General features: G+C 46.6%; 1 protein-coding gene across 11 annotated transcripts in view; it reads right to left on the bottom strand.

The window, feature by feature from the left end:
- CCDC27 (coiled-coil domain containing 27) overlaps nt 1–20,582 on the bottom strand; it is a 281,519-nt gene that overhangs the window by 126,119 nt on the left and 134,818 nt on the right. For all 11 annotated transcript variants that reach the window (XM_063943570.1, XM_063943568.1, XM_063943573.1 and 8 more), the window contains 4 exons: nt 16,567–16,751; nt 12,991–13,120; nt 12,372–12,538; nt 10,119–10,280 (listed from right to left, as the gene is read on the bottom strand). In XM_063943570.1, the coding sequence (XP_063799640.1) occupies nt 10,119–10,280; nt 12,372–12,538; nt 12,991–13,120; nt 16,567–16,728 (621 nt within the window). In that variant the 5' untranslated portion in view covers nt 16,729–16,751. The remainder of the gene's footprint in view (nt 1–10,118; nt 10,281–12,371; nt 12,539–12,990; nt 13,121–16,566; nt 16,752–20,582) is intronic.

Genomic DNA, 20,582 nt, shown 5'->3' with positions numbered 1-20,582 from the left:
AATTTACCTTAGCACTTAATTACACATATCCAAACAGGTGTCGGCGTTGTCGACGGAGACACCACTCACACACACATTTGCTCCATCTCCTCCTTAGGGGAGCCTTTTACCTCAGACATGTCGACACACACGTACCGACACACCACACACTCAGGGAATGCTCATCTGAAGACAATTCCCCCACAAGGCCCTTTGGAGAGACAGAGAGAGACTATGCCAGCACACACCCCAGCGCTATTAACCCAGGAATAATAAGATTTTACTTACCGATAAATCTATTTCTCGTAGTCCGTAGTGGATGCTGGGACTCCGTCAGGACCATGGGGATTAGCGGCTCCGCAGGAGACAGGGCACAAAAATAAAAGCTTTAGGACTAGGTGGTGTGCACTGGCTCCTCCCCCTATGACCCTCCTCCAAGCCTCAGTTAGGATACTGTGCCCGGACGAGCGTACACAATAAGGAAGGATTTTGAATCCCGGGTAAGACTCATACCAGCCACACCAATCACACCGTACAACTTGTGATCTGAACCCAGTTAACAGTATGACAAACGTAGGAGCCTCTGAACAGACGGCTCACAACAATAACAACCCGATTTTTTTGTAACAATAACTATGTACAAGTATTGCAGACAATCCGCACTTGGGATGGGCGCCCAGCATCCACTACGGACTACGAGAAATAGATTTATCGGTAAGTAAAATCTTATTTTCTCTGACGTCCTAGTGGATGCTGGGACTCCGTCAGGACCATGGGGATTATACCAAAGCTCCCAAACGGGCGGGAGAGTGCGGATGACTCTGCAGCACCGAATGAGAGAACTCCAGGTCCTCTTCAGCCAGGGTATCAAATTTGTAGAATTTTACAAACGTGTTCTCCCCCGACCACGTAGCTGCTCGGCAGAGTTGTAATGCCGAGACCCCTCGGGCAGCCGCCCAAGATGAGCCCACCTTCCTTGTGGAATGGGCCTTGATAGATTTAGGCTGTGGCAGGCCTGCCACAGAATGTGCAAGTTGAATTGTGCTACAAATCCAACGAGCAATCGTCTGCTTAGAAGCAGGAGCACCCAGCTTGTTGGGTGCATACAGTATAAACAGCGAGTCAGATTTTCTGACTCCAGCCGTCCTTGAAATATATATTTTCAATGCCCTGACAACGTCCAGCAACTTGGAATCCTCCAAATCGCTAGTAGCCGCAGACACCACAATAGGCTGGTTCAGGTGAAACGCTGAAACCACCTTAGGCAGAAACTGAGGACGCGTCCGCAGTTCTGCCCTGTCCGAATGGAAAATCAGATATGGGCTTTTATACGATAAAGCCGCCAATTCTGACACTCTCCTGGCTGAAGCCAGGGCCAGTAGCATGGTTACTTTCCATGTAAGATATTTCAAATCCACCGATTTGAGTGGCTCAAACCAATGGGATTTGAGAAAATCCAAAACTACATTAAGATCCCACGGAGCCACTGGGGGCACAACCGGGGGCTGTATATGTAGTACTCCTTTTACAAAAGTCTGGACTTCAGGAACTGAAGCCAATTCTTTCTGGAAGAAAATCGACAGGGCCGAAATTTGAACCTTAGTGGACCCTAATTTGAGGCCCATAGACAATCCTGTTTGCAGGAAATGTAGGAATCGACCCAGTTGAAATTCCTCCGTCGGGGCCTTCCTGGCCTCACACCACGCAACATATTTTCTCCAAATGCGGTGATAATGTTGTGCAGTCACCTCCTTCCTGGCTTTTACCAGGGTAGGGATGACCTCTTTCGGAATGCCTTTTTCCCTTAGAATTCGGCGTTCAACCGCCATGCCGTCAAACGCAGCCGCGGTAAGTCTTGGAATAGACACGGTCCCTGCTGAAGCAGGTCCCGTCTTAGAGGTAGAGGCCACGGATCTTCCGTGAGCATCTCCTGAAGTTCCGGGTACCAAGTTCTTCTTGGCCAATCCGGAGCCACGAGTATCGTTCTTACTCCCCTTTGCCGTATAATTCTCAGTACTTTTGGTATGAGAGGCAGAGGAGGAAACACATACACTGACTGGAACACCCACGGTGTTACCAGAGCGTCCACAGCTATTGCCTGAGGGTCTCTTGACCTGGCGCAATACCTGTCCAGTTTTTTGTTGAGGCGGGACGCCATCATATCCACCTTTGGTTTTTCCCAACGGTTCACAATCATGTGGAAGACTTCTGGATGAAGTCCCCACTCTCCCGGGTGTAGATCGTGTCTGCTGAGAAAGTCCGCTTCCCAGTTGTCCACTCCCAGAATGAACACTGCTGACAGTGCTATCACATGATCTTCCGCCCAGCGAAGAATCCTTGCAGCTTCTGCCATTGCCCTCCTGCTTCTTGTGCCGCCCTGTCTGTTTACGTGGGCGACTGCCGTGATGTTGTCCGACTGGATCAACACCGGCTGACCCTGAAGCAGGGGTTTTGCCAGGCTTAGAGCATTGTAAATCGCTCTTAGCTCCAGTATATTTATGTGAAGAGACATCTCCAGGCTTGACCACACTCCCTGGAAGTTTTTTCCCTGTGTGACCGCTCCCCAGCCTCTCAGACTGGCATCCGTGGTCACCAGGACCCAGTCCTGTATGCCGAATCTGCGGCCCTCTAACAGATGAGCACTCTGCAACCACCACAGAAGAGACACCCTTGTCCGTGGAGACAAAGTTATCCGCTGATGCATCTGCAGATGCGATCCGGACCATTTGTCCAGCAGCTCCCACTGAAAAGTTCGTGCGTGGAATCTGCCGAATGGAATCGCTTCGTAAGAAGCCACCATTTTTCCCTGGACTCTTGTGCATTGATGCACAGACACTTTTCCTGGTTTTAGGAGGTTCCTGACAAGTTCGGATAACTCCCTGGCTTTCTCCTCCGGAAGAAACACCTTTTTCTGAACCGTGTCCAGAATCATTCCCAGGAACAGCAGACGTGTCGTCGGGGTCAATTGAGATTTTGGAAAATTCAGAATCCACCCGTGCTGTTGCAGCACTACTTGGGTTAGTGCTACTACGTCCCCCAGCTGTTCTCTGGACCTTGCCCTTATCAGGAGATCGTCCAAGTAAGGGATAATTAATACGCCTTTTCTTCGCAGAAGAAACATCATTTCGGCCATTACCTTGGTAAAGACCCGAGGTGCCGTGGACAATCCAAACGGCAGCGTCTGAAACTGATAATGACAGTTTTGCACCACGAACCTGAGGTACCCTTGATGTGAAGGGCAAATTGGGACATGCAGGTAAGCATCCTTGATGTCCAGGGACACCATAAAGTCCCCTTCTTCCAGATTCGCTATCACTGCTCTGAGTGACTCCATCTTGAACTTGAATTTTTGTATGTACAGGTTCAAAGATTTCAGATTTAGAATAGGTCTTACCGAGCCGTCCGGGTTCGGTACCACAAATAGTGTGGAATAATACCCCTTTCCCTGTTGTAGGAGGGGTACCTTGACTATCACCTGCTGAGAATACAGCTTGTGAATGGCTTCCAATACCGTCGCCCTGTCTGAGGGAGACGTTGGCAGAGCAGACTTTAGGAACCGGCGAGGGGGAGACTTCTCGAATTCCAACCTGTAACCCTGAGATACTACCTGCAGGATCCAGGGGTCCACCTGTGAGTGAGCCCACTGTGCGCTGAAATTCTTGAGTCGACCCCCCACCGCCCCTGAGTCCGCTTGTAAAGCCCCAACGTCATGCTGAGGGCTTTGCAGAAGCCGGGGAGGGCTTCTGCTCCTGGGAGGGAGCTGCTTGGTGCACTCTCTTACCCTTTCCTTTGCCTCGGGGCAGATATGACTGTCCTTTTGCCCGCTTGTTCTTATAGGAACGAAAGGACTGCGGCTGAAAAGACGGTGTCTTTTTCTGTTGGGAGGGGACCTGAGGTAAAAAGGTGGATTTCCCGGCTGTTGCCGTGGCCACCAAATCCGATAGACCGACCCCAAATAATTCCTCCCCTTTATACGGCAATACTTCCATAAGCCGTTTGGAATCCGCATCACCTGACCACTGTCGCGTCCATAAACTTCTTCTGGCAGATATGGACATCGCACTTACTCTCGATGCCAGAGTGCAAATATCCCTCTGAGCATCTCGCATATAAAGAAAAGCATCCTTTAATTGCTCTATAGTCAATAAAATACTGTCCCTATCCAGGGTATCAATATTTTCAGTCAGGGAATCCGACCAAACCACCCCAGCACTGCACATCCATGCAGAGGCGATGGCTGGTCGCAGTATAACACCAGTATGAGTGTATATACTTTTCAGGGTAGTTTCCAGCCTCCTATCAGCTGGATCCTTGAGGGCGGCCGTTTCAGGAGACGGTAACGCCACTTGTTTTGATAAGCGTGTGAGTGCCTTATCCACCCTAGGGGGTGTTTCCCAGCGCGCCCTAACCTCTGGCGGGAAAGGATATAATGCCAATAACTTCTTTGAAATTAGCAGTTTTCTATCGGGGTTAACCCACGCTTCATCACACACTTCATTCAATTCCTCTGATTCAGGAAAAACTACAGGAAGTTTTTTTCAGACCCCACATAATACCCCTTTTTGTGGTACTTGCAGTATCAGAGATATGCAAAGCCTCCTTCATTGCCGTGATCATATAACGTGTGGCCCTACTGGAAAATACGTTTGTTTCTTCACCGTCGACACTAGGGCCCTCATTCCGAGTTGTTCGCTCGGTATTTTTCATCGCATCGCAGTGAAAATCCGCTTAGTACGCATGCGCAATGTTCGCACTGCGACTGCGCCAAGTAACTTTACTATGAAGAAAGTATTTTTACTCACGGCTTTTTCTTCGCTCCGGCGATCGTAATGTGATTGACAGGAAATGGGTGTTACTGGGCGGATACACGGCGTTTCAGGGGCGTGTGGCTGAAAACGCTACCGTTTCCGGAAAAAACGCAGGAGTGGCCGGGGAAACGGTGGGAGTGCCTGGGCGAACGCTGGGTGTGTTTGTGACGTCAACCAGGAACGACAAGCACTGAAATGATCGCACAGGCAGAGTAAGTCTGGAGCTACTCTGAAACTGCTAACTCGTTTGTAATCGCAATATTGCGCGTACGTCGGTCGCAATTTTAAGAAGCTAAGATTCACTCCCAGTAGGCGGCGGCTTAGCGTGTGTAACTCTGCTACATTCGCCTTGCGAGCGAACAACTCGGAATGAGGGCCTAGATTCGGTGTCCGTGTCTGGGTCTGTGTCGACCGACTGAGGTAAAGGGCGTTTTACAGCCCCTGACGGTGTCTGAGACGCCTGGACAGGTACTAACTGGTTTGCCGGCCGTCTCATGTCGTCAACTGATTTTTGTAACGTGCTGACATTATCACGTAATTCCATAAACAAAGCCATCCATTCCGGTGTCGACTCCCTAGGGGGTGACATCACCATTACCGGCAATTGCTCCGCCTCCACACCAACATCGTCCTCATACATGTCGACACACACGTACCGACACACAGCAGACACACAGGGAATGCTCTTATCGAAGACAGGACCCCACTAGCCCTTTGGGGAGACAGAGGGAGAGTTTGCCAGCACACACCCAAGCGCTATAAATATATAGGAACAACCCTACAGAAGTGTTGTTTCCTTTATAGCAGCTTAATATATCAATATCGCCAAAAAAGTGCCCCCCCTCTCTGTTTTTTTACCCTGTTTCTGTAGTGCAGTGCAGGGGAGAGTCCTGGGAGCCTTCCTCGCAGCGGAGCTGTGCAGGAAAATGGCGCTGTGTGCTGAGGAGATAGGCCCCGCCCCCTATTTCGGCGGGCTCTTCTCCCGGTGTTTGTGAGACCTGGCAGGGGTTAAATACATCCATATAGCCCCAGGGGCTATATGTGATGTATTTTTAGCCAGAACAAGGTATTATCATTGCTGCCCAGGGCGCCCCCCCCCCCCCAGCGCCCTGCACCCTCAGTGACCGCTGGTGTGAAGTGTGCTGACAACAATGGCGCACAGCTGCAGTGCTGTGCGCTACCTCATGAAGACTGAAAAGTCTTCTGCCGCCGGTTTCTGGACCTCTTCACTTTTCGGCATCTGCAAGGGGGTCGGCGGCGCGGCTCCGGGACCAGACTCCATGGCTGGGCCTGTGTTCGATCCCTCTGGAGCTAATGGTGTCCAGTAGCCTAAGAAGCCAATCCATCCTGCACGCAGGTGAGTTCACTTCTTCTCCCCTAAGTCCCTCGTTGCAGTGAGCCTGTTGCCAGCAGGACTCACTGAAAATAAAAAACCTAATAACTTTTTCTAAGCAGCTCTTTAGGAGAGCCACCTAGATTGCACCCTGCTCGGACGGGCACAAAAACCTAACTGAGGCTTGGAGGAGGGTCATAGGGGGAGGAGCCAGTGCACACCACCTAGTCCTAAAGCTTTTATTTTTGTGCCCTGTCTCCTGCGGAGCCGCTAATCCCCATGGTCCTGACGGAGTCCCAGCATCCACTAGGACGTCAGAGAAAACACAGTAACTTAATGTTAACCCAGTAGCTGCTGTTTATATTGATTTTTGCGCCTAATTATGTGCCCCCCCCTCTCTTTTTACCCTCTTCTACCGTGTAACTGCAGGGGAGAGACTGGGGAGCTTCCTCTCAGCGGTGCTGTGGAGAAAAAACACGGCGCTGGTGAGTGCTGAGGAAGAAGCCCCGCCCCCTCGACGGCGGGCTTCTGTCCCGCTTTCATGTACAATTTTGGCGGGGGCTCATACATATATACAGTGCCCAACTGTATATTATGCAAACTTTTGCCAAAGAGGTCTCTAATTGCTGCCCAGGGCGCCCTCCCCCTGCGCCCTGCACCCTACAGTGACCTGAGTATGTGGGTTTAGTGTGGGAGCAATGGCGCACAGCTGCAGTGCTGTGCGCTACCTCATATGAAGACTGGAGTCTTCTGCCGCCGATTTCGAAGTCTTCTTGCTTCTGTCACCGGCTTCTGTCTTCTGGCTCTGAGAGGGGGACGGCGGCGCGGCTCCGGGATCGGACGACCAAGGGTGCGATCCTGTGTACGATCCCTCTGGAGCTAATGGTGTCCAGTAGCCTAAGAAGCAGGACCTATCTTCAGTGAGTAGGGCTGCTTCTCTCCCCTCAGTCCCACGTAGCAGAGAGCCTGTTGCCAGCAGATCTCTCTGAAAATAAAAAAACCTAACAAAATACTTTCTTTTTAGCAAGCTCAGGAGAGCTCACTAAGTAGCACCCAGCTCATCCGGGCACAGATTCTAACTGAGGTCTGGAGGAGGGACATAGAGGGAGGAGCCAGAGCACACCAGTATCCAAATTCTTTCTTAAAGTGCCCTGTCTCCTGCGGAGCCCGTCTATTCCCCATGGTCCTTACGGAGTCCCCAGCATCCACTAGGACGTTAGAGAAAAATGTTTTGTTTTTTTACGATCCAGTCAGTTTAGATTATGAAATGTATTTACCTCTCTCCTTCTATCCCTATCATGTGTTCATGCTTCTGAATTTCCATTAGCATTGGATCAACGCGTTTTGTCAGGTTTGGCTATTTCTAAAGGGCCCTACAGACACGGCGATACGCCGCCAAGCTGTCCGACCGCTGATACCGCAGACGGGCGACCCGGCGGCGGGGGGGGTAGTGATGGGGGGAGTGAAGTTTCTTCACTCCCCACGTCACCCGGCTCCATACAAGTGCAGGCAAATATGGACGAGATCGTCCATATTGGCCTGCATGCACAGCCGACAGGGCACCAGCGATGAACGAGCACGGGCCGCGCATCGTTCATCGCTGGTGCCTCCACACTGAAAGATATGAACAGCATCTCGTTCATTAATGAACGAGATCGTTCATATCTTTCAGCAACATCGCCAAGTGTGCAGGGCCTATAAGGGTGCGTACACACTAGGACGACATCGCAAACAATGCGATGTTGTATGCAACGGGACCCAACATCGGCAAGTGCATACACACTTGCTGATGTCGGGAGCTCGATGCGATGGGAGCAGCCATGCTGCATTTGACAGCATGGCCCTTGTCTGCGATAACGCTCGTCAGACCTGCATGAAGTCCGACTGGTGACGTCGCAGATCACCCGCAAGCGTGGGCATCGTGCAATAAATTGTCTGTACACACTAGATGATATCGTTCTGAACTGGCCGATATTGGCAGGATTGTAAGCGATATCGCCTAGTGTGTACGCTCCCAAACATTCAGAGAAATCTTTTTGCATTTTTTTCTATGGATTGTTAGATGTATGTAATTGTGTAAAATGATAAGCATCTGAAATTAAAGATTTCCAGAGAGGAAAAAAGGGACTGTTCTTAAAAAAACTGGGACACATTATGAAGATTATGACAGTGGAAAGCAAATCAAAACCTCCTGTATCTAGGGATTTTCCATCTGATCCGATTTCTAGTTATACCTTAGTTGACACATTTCTAGGCTAGAATTTGAAAACGATTTATTTAGATGCACATGCTGCATTGCCCGGCAACCCACATGTTGTGATGATGCAACATGCACGTTACAGTGACTTATCTCTACTTCCCTGGTTTGTGAGTGTAGGATCTTACCTCTACTTCTCTGGTCTGTGCGTGTAGGATCTTACCTCTACTTCCCTGGCCTGTGAGTGTAGGGTCTTACCTCTACTATCCTGGTCTGTGAGTGTAGGACCTTACCTCTACTTCCCTGGTCTGTGAGTGTAGGCTCTTACCTCTACTATCCTGGTCTGTGAGTGTAGGCTCTTACATCTACTATCCTGGTCTGTGAGTGTAGGACCTTACCTCTACTTCCCTGGTCTGTGAGTGTAGGAGCTTACCTCTACTACCCTGGTCTGTAAGAGTAGGACCTTACCTCTAATTCCCTGGGTTGAGAGTAAAATCTTACCCCTACATCCCTGGTCTGTGAGTGTAGGATCTTACCTCTAATTCCCTGGTCTGTGAGTGTAGGACCTTACCTCTACTTCCTGTGAGTGAAGGACCTTACCTCTAATTCCCTAGGCTGAGTGTAAAATCTTACCCCTACATCCCTGGTCTGTGAGTGTAGGACCTTACCTCTACTTCCCTAGTCTGTGAGTGCAGGATCTTACCTCTACTTCCCTGGTCTGTGAGTGCAGGATCTTACCTCTACTTCCCTGGCCTGTGAGTGTAGGACCTTACCTCTAATTCCCTGGTCTGTGAGTGTAGGATCTTAACCCTACATCCCTGGTCTGTGAGTGTAGGATCTTACCTCTAATTCCCTGGTCTGTGAGTGTAGGATCTTACCTCTACTTCCCTGGTCTGTGAGTGCAGGATCTTACCTCTGATGAAACCGCCCCCCTTAGAGGTGGAGAAACGCGTCAGATGACATACACACGTCAGTGGGACGCAGGTGGAATGCAGCCGGAAGCCGGAAGCTCCAAAGCCGGAAGTCGCGGTATGCAGCGATTCAGCGTCTCCTGCAGCATTGAGCTTGCCATCCAGCCCCGGTACCGTGCGGCCGCACATGGCAAACTTCAGCCAAGTTTTAGGGTAAATCACCGGGGAGCCGCCGCAGAGCGGCTGTTTTGAAATTGGTCAGTGGAAAATTGATCATTATTCCATGTTTATGGGTCAGTAACACGGACGTGGACACTTCTTGCTCAGAGGACTTATGTGTTCTTACATCTAACTGGATTCTGCAGGATCAGCTTCACAGTGGTGAAGTATAAAAAGGCTTTTAAGTATAAGAACTGCCTTTCCATACTAAACATCCTGCTTGAGCTTCATGTGCAGTACTTATCAATGGCTACTAATTCCCAGTGCATGCATGCAATTTATGTCTAATTAACCAGCAATTTATGCTATATTAGCAAGTCTCCAGCTATAAAACACGTGTCTATTTTTATTTTTTGAGTTGTTCTTACGGTGTGTGGAGATTGAAAGTTGTAATTTTAAATCATTAAATATTTTGTGAATAAATTGTGTTTTACAAAACCAGCAGCTACTACTAAAGTATTTTTGGTGCGCCCACAATTTTTTATTTTTATCTTACCTCTACTTCCCTGGTCTGTGAGTGCAGGATCTTACCTCTACTTCCCTGGTCTGTGAGTGCAGGATCTTACCTCTACTTCCCTGGTTTGTGAGTGCAGGATCTTACCCCTACTTCCCTGGTCTGTGAGTTTAGGATCTTACCTCTACTTCCCTGGGCTGTGAGTGTAGGATCTTACCTCTACTTCCCTGGGCTGTGAGTGTAGGATATTATGGAACTCATTCTGAAGCTGTGATATTTCATTCTTCAAGGTAGAAATAATATGATCTTTCCTCTTGGATTCCACCTCAAACCTTGAGAGTCGATTTATCTCCTCTCCCAACTTCAGAAGACAATGCTCCTAAAAAAGATATTGTACATACTTAAGCATATTTTCAATTGAATAACAGGATTTAAACCTGTTATATATTTCCATTTAGCCTAGAATTACTGTGTGTGTATACATATATATATATATATATATATATATTGGCAAAGAGGGTACTTTGCCACGCTCTGATGCTCAGAACAGGACTCACTCCCTAGGACAAGGGGCAGATAGGTTTAAGAATCCTGCTTCTTGCTACAGTAAGGGTAACACACACAGCTGCACTACGTGGGTGAGACTAATGTGTTGTGTGGAGGTATAAAGGTTTGTGGGAACCAGTGGGCGGGGATTGCGATGCTAGTTAGTGGCCGGATGACAGAGAGGGCAGGTTTGGGCTTAGCTAGTGGTCAGGGAAGCCGCCTTTGCTAAACAAATGTGATGTGACAACATATAGAGAAGCCATATAACAGAGCAACCTGAGTGAAGAGTTCCTACTTGTGATGCAAACCTTTTACAATATATATATATATATATATATATATATATAAATATATATATACGTAAGGCAAAAAAGAAGATAGACTCACTGATCGACTCATCACGAAATCTCTTAAACCACAAGTCCTACAATCTGGAAACTTGGCAGGCAGCTTCTCCTTAGGTCCCAAGTACTTGCTGAGAACCGGTTTTACAAATGTCACTGTCCATCCACGGTAATCGACAAAAATGGATGTGTATGTATGTATGTATGTATGTATGTATGTATTTATGTATGTGTATATGTATTTTCCAGCATAACTCTTGCCTGCAGCAATTTACACCAAACTTGGTACACAAATGACTTACAATCTGGACACAAACATTGTGGGGATAAGACACCCCTAGGGGTGGGACAGCAGCACAGAGTATATCAGGAGACAGCATAACTCCGGAATGCCTGGAACAATTTACACCAAACTTGGTACACATATGACTTACATTCTGATAACAAACACTGTGGGGGTAAGACACCCCTAGCACCCCTAGGAGTGAAGCAGCAGCAAAGAGTATTTCAGCACGCAGCATAATTCTGGAATGCCTGGAGCAATTTACACCAAACTTGGTACACATATCACTTACAATCTGGGAAAAAAACACTGTGGGGGTAAGACACCCCTAGCACCCCTTTGGGTGAGGCAGCAGCACGGAGTATTTCAGCACACAGCATAACTGTGGAATGCCTGGAGCAATTTACACCAAACTTGGTACACATATGACTTACAATCTGGGAACAAACACTGTGGGGTTAACATACCCCTAGCACCCCTAGGGGTGGCCCAGCAGCACAGACTATATCAGGATATGCATGATGTCAGTGACGACAGGGCTGCATGTGACAGTGGTAGTAACATGATGTGAGGAGGGGAACGAAGGTAGCAGGAAGAGACACACTGACAGTTATATAGTGGGAGGAACAGGGTCCCCAGCAGCACACAGTATATTAGGAAATGCATAATATGGCAGGCAGGACAGGGGCAGTGACATGATGTGAGGAGGGAATGGAGGTATCACGAACCCACCCACTGAGAGTTATATAGTGGAAGTAGCAGGGTCCCCCAGCAGCACAGAGTATATCAGGAGATGCATAATGTGCTGCGCTATATAAGAAACTGTAAATAAGTTGATAATTTCACAGGGGCGCTGACATCATGTGAGGAGGGGAATGGAGGCAGCAGGAAGCCACAGACTGAGAGTTGTATAGTGGGAACAGCAGGGTCCCTTGGGGACCAAAAAGGGGTCTGACCACTACACAAAGTGGATGGCGGAAGCAAGATATGCCTATATACTAGATCTCTAACCAACGTAAATTAACGAACTATCATTCTAATTTACCCTCCCCATCCCGTAGCAAAGCACGGGTATTCAGCTAATATATTATATATATATATATATATATAGATATATATAAAAACCTCATACATATACTTTACACACACACACACACATATATATATGTCTTCCTGGTGGCCCGAACTGCCCCTGGATGGATGGATGGATGGATGGATGGATGGATGGATGGATGGATGGATGGATGGATGGATGGATAGATAGATAGATAGATAGATAGACAGACAGATTGTTTACCTTTTCATTGAGTACATTTATGTACCATGGAGTCTTTACATCTACAAACGTGAGATACGTTTCATTGCTGTGATTTCCACTGTAGCAGAGGTTTCCTGAAGAGCTGTCTGTTGATAGGTTACTCTTGGAGAGATCGGTAGAGCTGTGAATTTGAGGGAGTTTTCTATCTAACAATAAACAATGTGAGAATATATCAGACACTAGGCTTTGTGCCGACATCAAAAACCAGCAACAGCAAAGGTATTATTTACTTATGGGGAGTGACTCCTGTTATACGATGTACCATGGCGTTTTACCTGCAAACTTCTATATCATTATTTCAGTTATACCTATCAATTATCTTCATTTTCACAATGTATATATTTTTTATCACTATATTCCATGTTTCACCTTTATTATTTTAACTGTATAAATGTTTCCCTTGTTAGTTATTGGTCTCCCTCATCACCCCTATCTCCACCCCAGCACCACATCTGTGAGACAAGATTCCCACCACACCACCCTGGTCATTCACACTAAGCAAATCCAGGACAATGTGACTCCACACCTGCCCTGAGAGAGGGGCAGATCAGCGCATGAATGCCCCCAAAAGTGAATGAAGATAAAGCACATGCGTTACCTGTGGGGAATGAGAAGTTGCTACATTTATAGCATCCACTGGATGGTCCATTAGAGGTGTGTAAGTCCACGACTTGAGAAGAACTACTGCTGTCGAGTGAAAAGGCCGGACTAGGGGAAAATACAGGAGCCTGCAAGGAAACCGACCCAGTTACCAATCTGACACTTTAATATAATTCAATATGAGTACAATAGTCAGCTGATGCTTTAATACAAACATGCATGTTGTATGTCCACAGTAAAGTTCACTTAAGTGAGGAATTATATATAGCATGCACAATAATGACATGGGGGTCTATTCATGAAGCAGTAAAAAGTGTGGAGCAGTGAACCAGTGGAGAAGTTGCCCATGGCAACCAATCAGTATTGAAGTAACATTAATAATTGTACAGAGCAGCTGATTGGTTGCCATGAGCAACCTCTCCACAGGCTCACTTCTCTGCTCTTTTCACTGCTTCATGAATAGACCCCATGCCTACCGAAGTGGGGGGAGTGAAAAACTCCCCTCTCCGGCGTTTCCTGCTAAAGCACACAGCGCATCAGCTTAATGCAATGCCTTACGTCTCCCTGCCTGGCTGGCTCAACTGAGCATGTGCAGGATCTCATTTATAATTTGCATACTATATAACTGTACAGAGCAGCTGATTGGTTGCCATGAGCAACTTCTCCACAGGCTCACTCTTTTCACTGCTCTATGAATAGACCCCATAATACAGTGCCTTGCTGAAGTATTCACCCCACTTGGCTTTTTACCTATTTTGTTACATTACAACCTGTAATTTTATTTAGTTTTTTTATCAGAATTTTATTGATGGATCTGCACAAAATAGTCTAAGTTGATGAAGTGAAATGAGAAAAATGTAAATAAAAAAATTATTTTTATAAATAAAAATTTGAAAATTGGCATGTGCATATGTATTCACCCCCTTTGCTATGAAGCCCCTCAAAAGATCTGGTGCAACCAATTACCTACAGAAGTCACATAATTAGTGAAATGAAGCCCACATGTGTGCAATCTAAGTGTCACATGATCTGTCAGTATAAACACCCCTTTTCTGAAAGGCCCCAGAGGCTACAACACCACTAAGCAAGAGGCATCACACCATGAAGACCAAGGAGCTCTCCAAACAAGTCAGGGACAAAGTTGTTGAGAAGTACAAGTCAGGGTTGGGTTATAAAAAAATATCTAAATCTTTGATGATCCCCTGGAGCACCATCAAATCCATCATCTTTAAATGGAAAGAACATGGTACCACAACAAACCTGCCAAGAGAGGGCTGGCCACCAAAACTCACAGACCGGTCAAGGAGGGCATTAATCAGAGAGGCAGCACAGAGACCAAAGGTAACCCTGAAGGAGCTGCAGAGTTCCACAGCAGAGACTGGTATATCTGTGCATGTGACCACAATAAGTCGTACACTCCATAGAGCTGGGCTTTATGGAAGAGTGGCCAGAAAAAAAGCCATTAAGTGTTAAAAATATGAAGGCACATTTTGAGTTTGCCCAAAGAAATGTGGACGACTCCTTAAATGTATGGAGGAAGGTGCTCTGGTCAAATGAGACTAAAATTAAACTTTTCAGCCACCAGGGAAAACGCTATGTCTGGCGCAAACCTAACACATCCCATCACCCCAAGAACACCATCCCCACAGTGAAACACGGTGGTGGCAGCATCATGCTGTGGGGATGTTTTTCAGCAGCAGGGACTGGGAAACTGTTTTGAGTTGAGGGAAAGATGGATGGTGCTAAATACAGGGATATTCTTGAGCAAAACCTGTTTCAGTCTGCCTGTGATTTGAGACTGGGACGGGGGTTCACCTTCCAGCAGGACAATGACCCGAAGCATACTGCTAAAGTAACACTCAAGTGGTTAAAGGGGAAACATTTAAATGTGTTGGAATGGCCTAGTCAAATCCCAGATCTCAATCCAATTGAGAATCTGTGGTTAGACTTGAAGATTGCTGTTCACAGGTGGAAACCATCCAACATGAAGGAGATGGAGCAGTTTAGCCTTGAGGAATGGGCAAAAATCCCAGTAGCAAGATGTGGCAAGCTCATAGAGACTTATCCAAAGCGACTTGCAGCTGTAATTGCGGCAAAAGGTGGCTCTACAAAGTACTGACTTTAGGGGTGTGAATAGTTATGCATGCTGAAGTTTTCTGTTATTTTATCCTATTTGTTGTTTGCTTCACAATAAAAAAAAAAAAAATTTCAAAGTTGTAGGCATGTTCTATGAATGAAATGATGCAAACCTTCAAACAATCCATAATTCCAGGTTGTGAGGCAACAAAACATGAAAAATGCAAAGGGGGGGTGAATACTTTAGCAAGGCACTGTAACTACTTTATTAAATATAGGGTGACATGTTTAGGTGGTGCCTAAAACACTGAGGGTGGTATGCATCATGCATCGCATCCCACTACTGATCGCAAGCATATCAGCGTTTAGTAACGATTAGTAACAACATATACTTGTACAATTGCGGCTAAAAATGAGCACAATGCAGAGAAACCCATAGGCTTCCATTACACAATGTCATCTATAGATGGCGTTGGCTATCAATCCAATCTATGGAAAGTTTTGTTATCGGAAGCTTGGTGCTATATGGGGAATGTGGTCAAATCTCCGAAAACAGCATTTTCAGAGGTCTGACCACATTTTTTCCTGTTTATGCATCTCGTCCTAAATGAGTTACATAATGCTACTTCTTCAGGGCCTTGATCAGGGTTGGATGCAAAAGGAAATTGCATTTTTGTGATCTTTTCAGAGATAGGGGGAGATTTGAGTATCCGTGGGTAGCTGCTGCAGTGGGGTAGAAGCCAATAGCTAAGTACCTGTGGAGTTGCCCGCTGTTCCAAGCTGATATTAGTCTTGGAATGTAGTGCAGGGCTAAGGTTTCCCAGCATGGAACCACATTCCCAATGGGTCTCTCTACCACCGCTCCACACAAAATAAGAAGTGGGGGCGCCAACTAGGTCACCAAGGGGAGGAATCATTGTGTCCACTTGAGTGTTTCGGAGCATTATAAAAGCACAGCACACTCTTGTAAAGTGAATAACAGCAAGTTGATTATTTTATAGGCAATTGATCAAAGCTGCACTTTAAAATGTACTTTCTGATTAGCAAATACAGGGCCTTATTCAGGTAACATGTGCAGAGGGAGTTAGATTTGGGTGGGGTGTGTTCAAACTGAAATCTAAATTGCAGCGTAAAAATAAAGCAGCCAAGATATTTACCCTGCACAGAAACAATATAACCCACCCAAATCTAACTCTCTCTGCACATGTTACATCTGCCCCACCTGCAGTGCAACATGGTTTTGCCCATTAGTGTGCTTTTTTGGTTTGCTAATAAACCTGAATAACCCCCTCAGTTAGATCATTTATATCACAAGCTGGTTTTAATCATAAATTGTATTTAAAAAAAAATAAAAAAAATAAGCAAACAAAAAGAAAAGATTTGGGAACGAATTCACCATAAAACAAAATACCGTCCCATGTAATATGGTGACAAACAAAGCAGGAGTTTTGCTTATCTGTAGCCAAGTGCTATATTATAAAGAATAAAAACACATTACGTGGGTCTCATAGAAATGGCCGTGTTCATGAGATGACTTGCTGTATTTTTCTCGCCGTGTGTCTGACTTTGGGATCTTCCATATTGCTGTTTGAGGTCTGCGAGTTCCCGTCCACTGCACATCATGCAAACCTTGCATCTTCCAAGCTGTATTTTCTCTCATTTCCACTAGTTTATCGTTTCAACCTGTTGTTTAAAAAAAACTAAAATAAAAATCGTGATCTGCGTAGTGCAGCATTGGGTCTACCGTATGGTGGACTATAAGACTCAGCAATATTTTCCCAGCAACTCCACGGTCCCAGAATATCCCAGTCCTGCTACTCCCAACTTCATAGCCACAGAGATTTGACCGATATACAGTATAATGTACGAGACGTTTTCTGTGCTAAGGTGTTTCCTAGGCTACATATAAATGAACGTGCAAACTGGAAATTGGAAAGACTCACTAATTAACAACCTGGCAATAAAGAGATTATAGACACAGGCCCTGCATACCTTCCAAGAGGTGAAAGTAAAAGAGTCATTTATAAACAGGCTGAGCTAGGTGACTGACTCTCTGTGACAATACAAGACTGAATATAATCCACTCGTGTTGCAAGGCTTACAACAATAAATACCGGTTGGTCTAGCTCAGAGGAGGGCAATTGTTTCAGCCAGGTAGTAGGGAGGCACTTCACAACTTTAAGTACAGTATGTGTTCACAGGCCATACAAAAAAAAATATTTGGGGGGAGATGTTTCAAGCCATGGAGAGAGATAAAGTGGAGTAGTTGCCCAAATCAACCAATTGAGAGTCTAAAGCCGGGTATGCACTATGCAATTATCGGCCCGATATGGAGATTATTGGCAGAACAGGACGATAATTGCACACTGTATGGCCACAATCGGTCAGCTATAATCAGGCGTGAAAAATCTTCCAACATGCTCAACTGATCTGATCATTGGACTGCTGCAACTAGCAGTTTATGTGCTGCCCCAGGCTGGGCGACCAACATTTCCCCTGTTCCTTCACAGGGGAGAAATGTGGAAATGTTTTCCTCCATTGTGGCCATACACTGGAGGTGTACTAAGCCTTGGAAGTGATAAAGAGATAATGTGCCAGCCAATCAGCTCCCAACTGTTGGCTGGGTTTGAAAAATGACAGCTAGTAGCTAATTGACCAGTACTTTATCTCTCTCCACTTTATCACTCTACAAGGCTTAGTACATCTGCCATACTGTGAGATATCTCACAGTGTATGGCCACGATATCTTATGGGTTCAGGCTGTCACTGTCAGATAAAATGTCTGTCCGCAGTGTTGTATACAATATTGCTGATATTGGATGACTGCATACAATATCGCATAATGGGGGTAATTCTGAGTTGATTACAGCAGCAAGTTTGTTAGCAATTGGGCAAAACCATGGCCCTCATTCCGAGTTGTTCGCTCGCAAGCTGCTTTTAGCAGATTTACTCATGCTAAGCCGCCGCCTACTGGGAGTGAATCTTAGCCTCTTAAAATTGCGAACGACGTATTCGCAATATTGCGATTACACCTCTCTTAGCAGTTTCTGAGTAGCTCCAGACTTACTCGGCATCTGCGATCATTTCACTGCTTGTCGTTCCTGGTTTGACGTCACAAACACACCCAGCGTTCACCCAGACACTCCTCCGTTTCTCCAGCCACTCCCGCGTTTTTCCCAGAAACGGTAGCGTTTTTTCCCACACGCCCATAAAACGGCCAGTAACACCCACTTCCTGTCAATCACACTACGATCACCAGAACGATGAAAAAGCCGTGAGTAAAAATCCTAACAGCATAGCAAATTTACTTGGCGCAGTTGCACTGCGAACATTGCGCATGCGCACTAAGCGGAAAATCGCTGCGATGCGAAAAAAATTACCGAGCGAACAACTCGGAATGACCACCCATGTGCACTGCAGGGGAGGCAGATATAACATGTGCAGAGAGAGTTAGATTTGGGTGTGGTGTGTTCAATCTGCAATCTAAATTGCAGTGTAAAAATAAAGCAGCCAGTATTTACCCTGCACAGAAACAAAATAACCCACCCAAATCTAACTCTCTCTGCACATGTTATATCTGCCTCCCCTGCAGTGCACATGGTTTTGCCCAACTGCTAACAAAATTCCTGCTGCGATCAACTTGGAATTACCCCCAATGTGTACACACGATTTATCATATAATGCGCGGCCCCGTGGGTCGCTTTTGACATTCAGCATCTGACGAGCATGCAGGGCAGTCGAGAGCCGGGCTGGGCCCAGGTACTTTTCAAGGGGCGTGGCCTAATCACAGGATGTGGAGTCATGTACTTTTATAAAAAATACTACAAAAAATTGTAGCCCAGCACACAGCAGAGTGTGTTGGGCTGGGAAGAAGAGCTACAGCTGCTGCTGCTAGGTAAGGGGGTGGTGGCCTAGGCCCCTATTGGACCCTCACTGGGCTCCTCCATCAGACCTGGGCCCGGGTAATTTGTACCCTCTCCCCCCCTCTCTCGACACCACTGCCAGCATGCAGTCTTGATGGTACAATATCATGTGCTTTTTTGTAGTGCGTACACAGGGGGTAATTCAGATCTGATCGTAGATGTGCTAAATTTAGCACATCTACGATCAGTTACTCTGACATGCGGGGGGACACCCAGCACAGGGCTAGTCCGCCCCGTGTGTCAGGCCCTACCCCCCAGCAGTGATGTCACGTAGCTGCTGCGGGCCGCCCCCGCAACTGTCCGGACACGCCTGCATTGTCCAGACAGCGCCCCACCAATGACATTCTAACGCCATTGGCCCGCCCCACAACCGCCTCTGCCTGTCAATCAGGCAGAGGCGATCGCAGCCCTGAGATGCTGCGCGTGCGCACTCCACAAAGGAATTCAGACTGCGATTGCTGCCGCTGCAGCGATCCAGTCTGAATTACCCCCATACAACCATACGATTTAGGGCATTAACATCAGCCTGGATCCTCCTCCTTCTTGTGCTCCCTTAAAAACAACTTCAGCCCCATCAGATATAATTTCATCTTATCTTATTGTTTCATTGTATAGTGTGTATGCCTGATATCGTATGTCGGGAAATTGTAAACAATACAAAGGCAACTTCTTCACTTCTCTATTCTTTTTACTGCTTAACCAAGGGCGTAGCTATCATAGGTGCAGGGAGTGCAGCTGCTATGGGGCCCAGAGCTGAGAGAGGCCTCCTTCCCTGTCACAGGAACATGTGTTATATACAAGGGTATAGCTACCATAGCTGCAGGGAGTGCAGCTGCTATGGGGCCCAGAGCTGAGAGGGGCCACCTTCCCTGTCACAGTTACATGTCTTATATACAAGGGTATAGCTACCATAGCTGCAGGGAGTGCAGCTGCTATGGGGCCCAGAGCTGAGAGGGGCCACCTTCCTTGTCACAGTTACATGTGTTATATACATTTTTCACCATTGGGTGGTATGTAGGGGTCCTTTCACATTTTTCCCTTGGGGCCTGCACTATATCTAGGTATGCCCCTGGACCTGCTCATTGTAGTGTGGTATAAAATGAACTGGAGGGCATATTATGTTATATAATATGAACCGGGACACTAATTAGGCACAATATGAACGGGGAGCACTATATATCATAATGTGAATTGGGGGCACTGTGCGGCATGATGTGTACTGGCAGCTCTGAAATGTGACATAGGGTGAACATAAGCACTACTGCGATTCATAAAAGAAACTAGAGCACTACTATGGGGCATAACATTACATAAGGCTCTACTATGGTTCAGAGAATGAACTAGGGCACTATTATAGGGCATAAAATGAACAACTGATGCAGAGAGGTGTCTCTCTAGAAGAATTGGGATGGGGGCCCCTTCAAAATGTTGCTATGGGGCCCACAAAGTTCTGACTACGTCCCTGCCCTTAACCCTTATACTTATAAAGTGCGGTGAGTAAGCAGTCAGGTTACAGTGTTTGTTCTGTGTGTCCAGTTACTGAACATACTGTATTAGTAATATTAGTTTAGATTAAGGTAATGGAGACTTC

The sequence above is a fragment of the Pseudophryne corroboree genome, chromosome 10 (assembly GCF_028390025.1).
Source record: "Pseudophryne corroboree isolate aPseCor3 chromosome 10, aPseCor3.hap2, whole genome shotgun sequence".
In the NCBI taxonomy this organism is placed as follows: Eukaryota; Metazoa; Chordata; class Amphibia; order Anura; family Myobatrachidae; genus Pseudophryne; species Pseudophryne corroboree.
The sequence above is the reverse complement of the archived record's forward strand: the minus strand, read 5'-3'. Positions and strand labels throughout refer to the sequence as shown.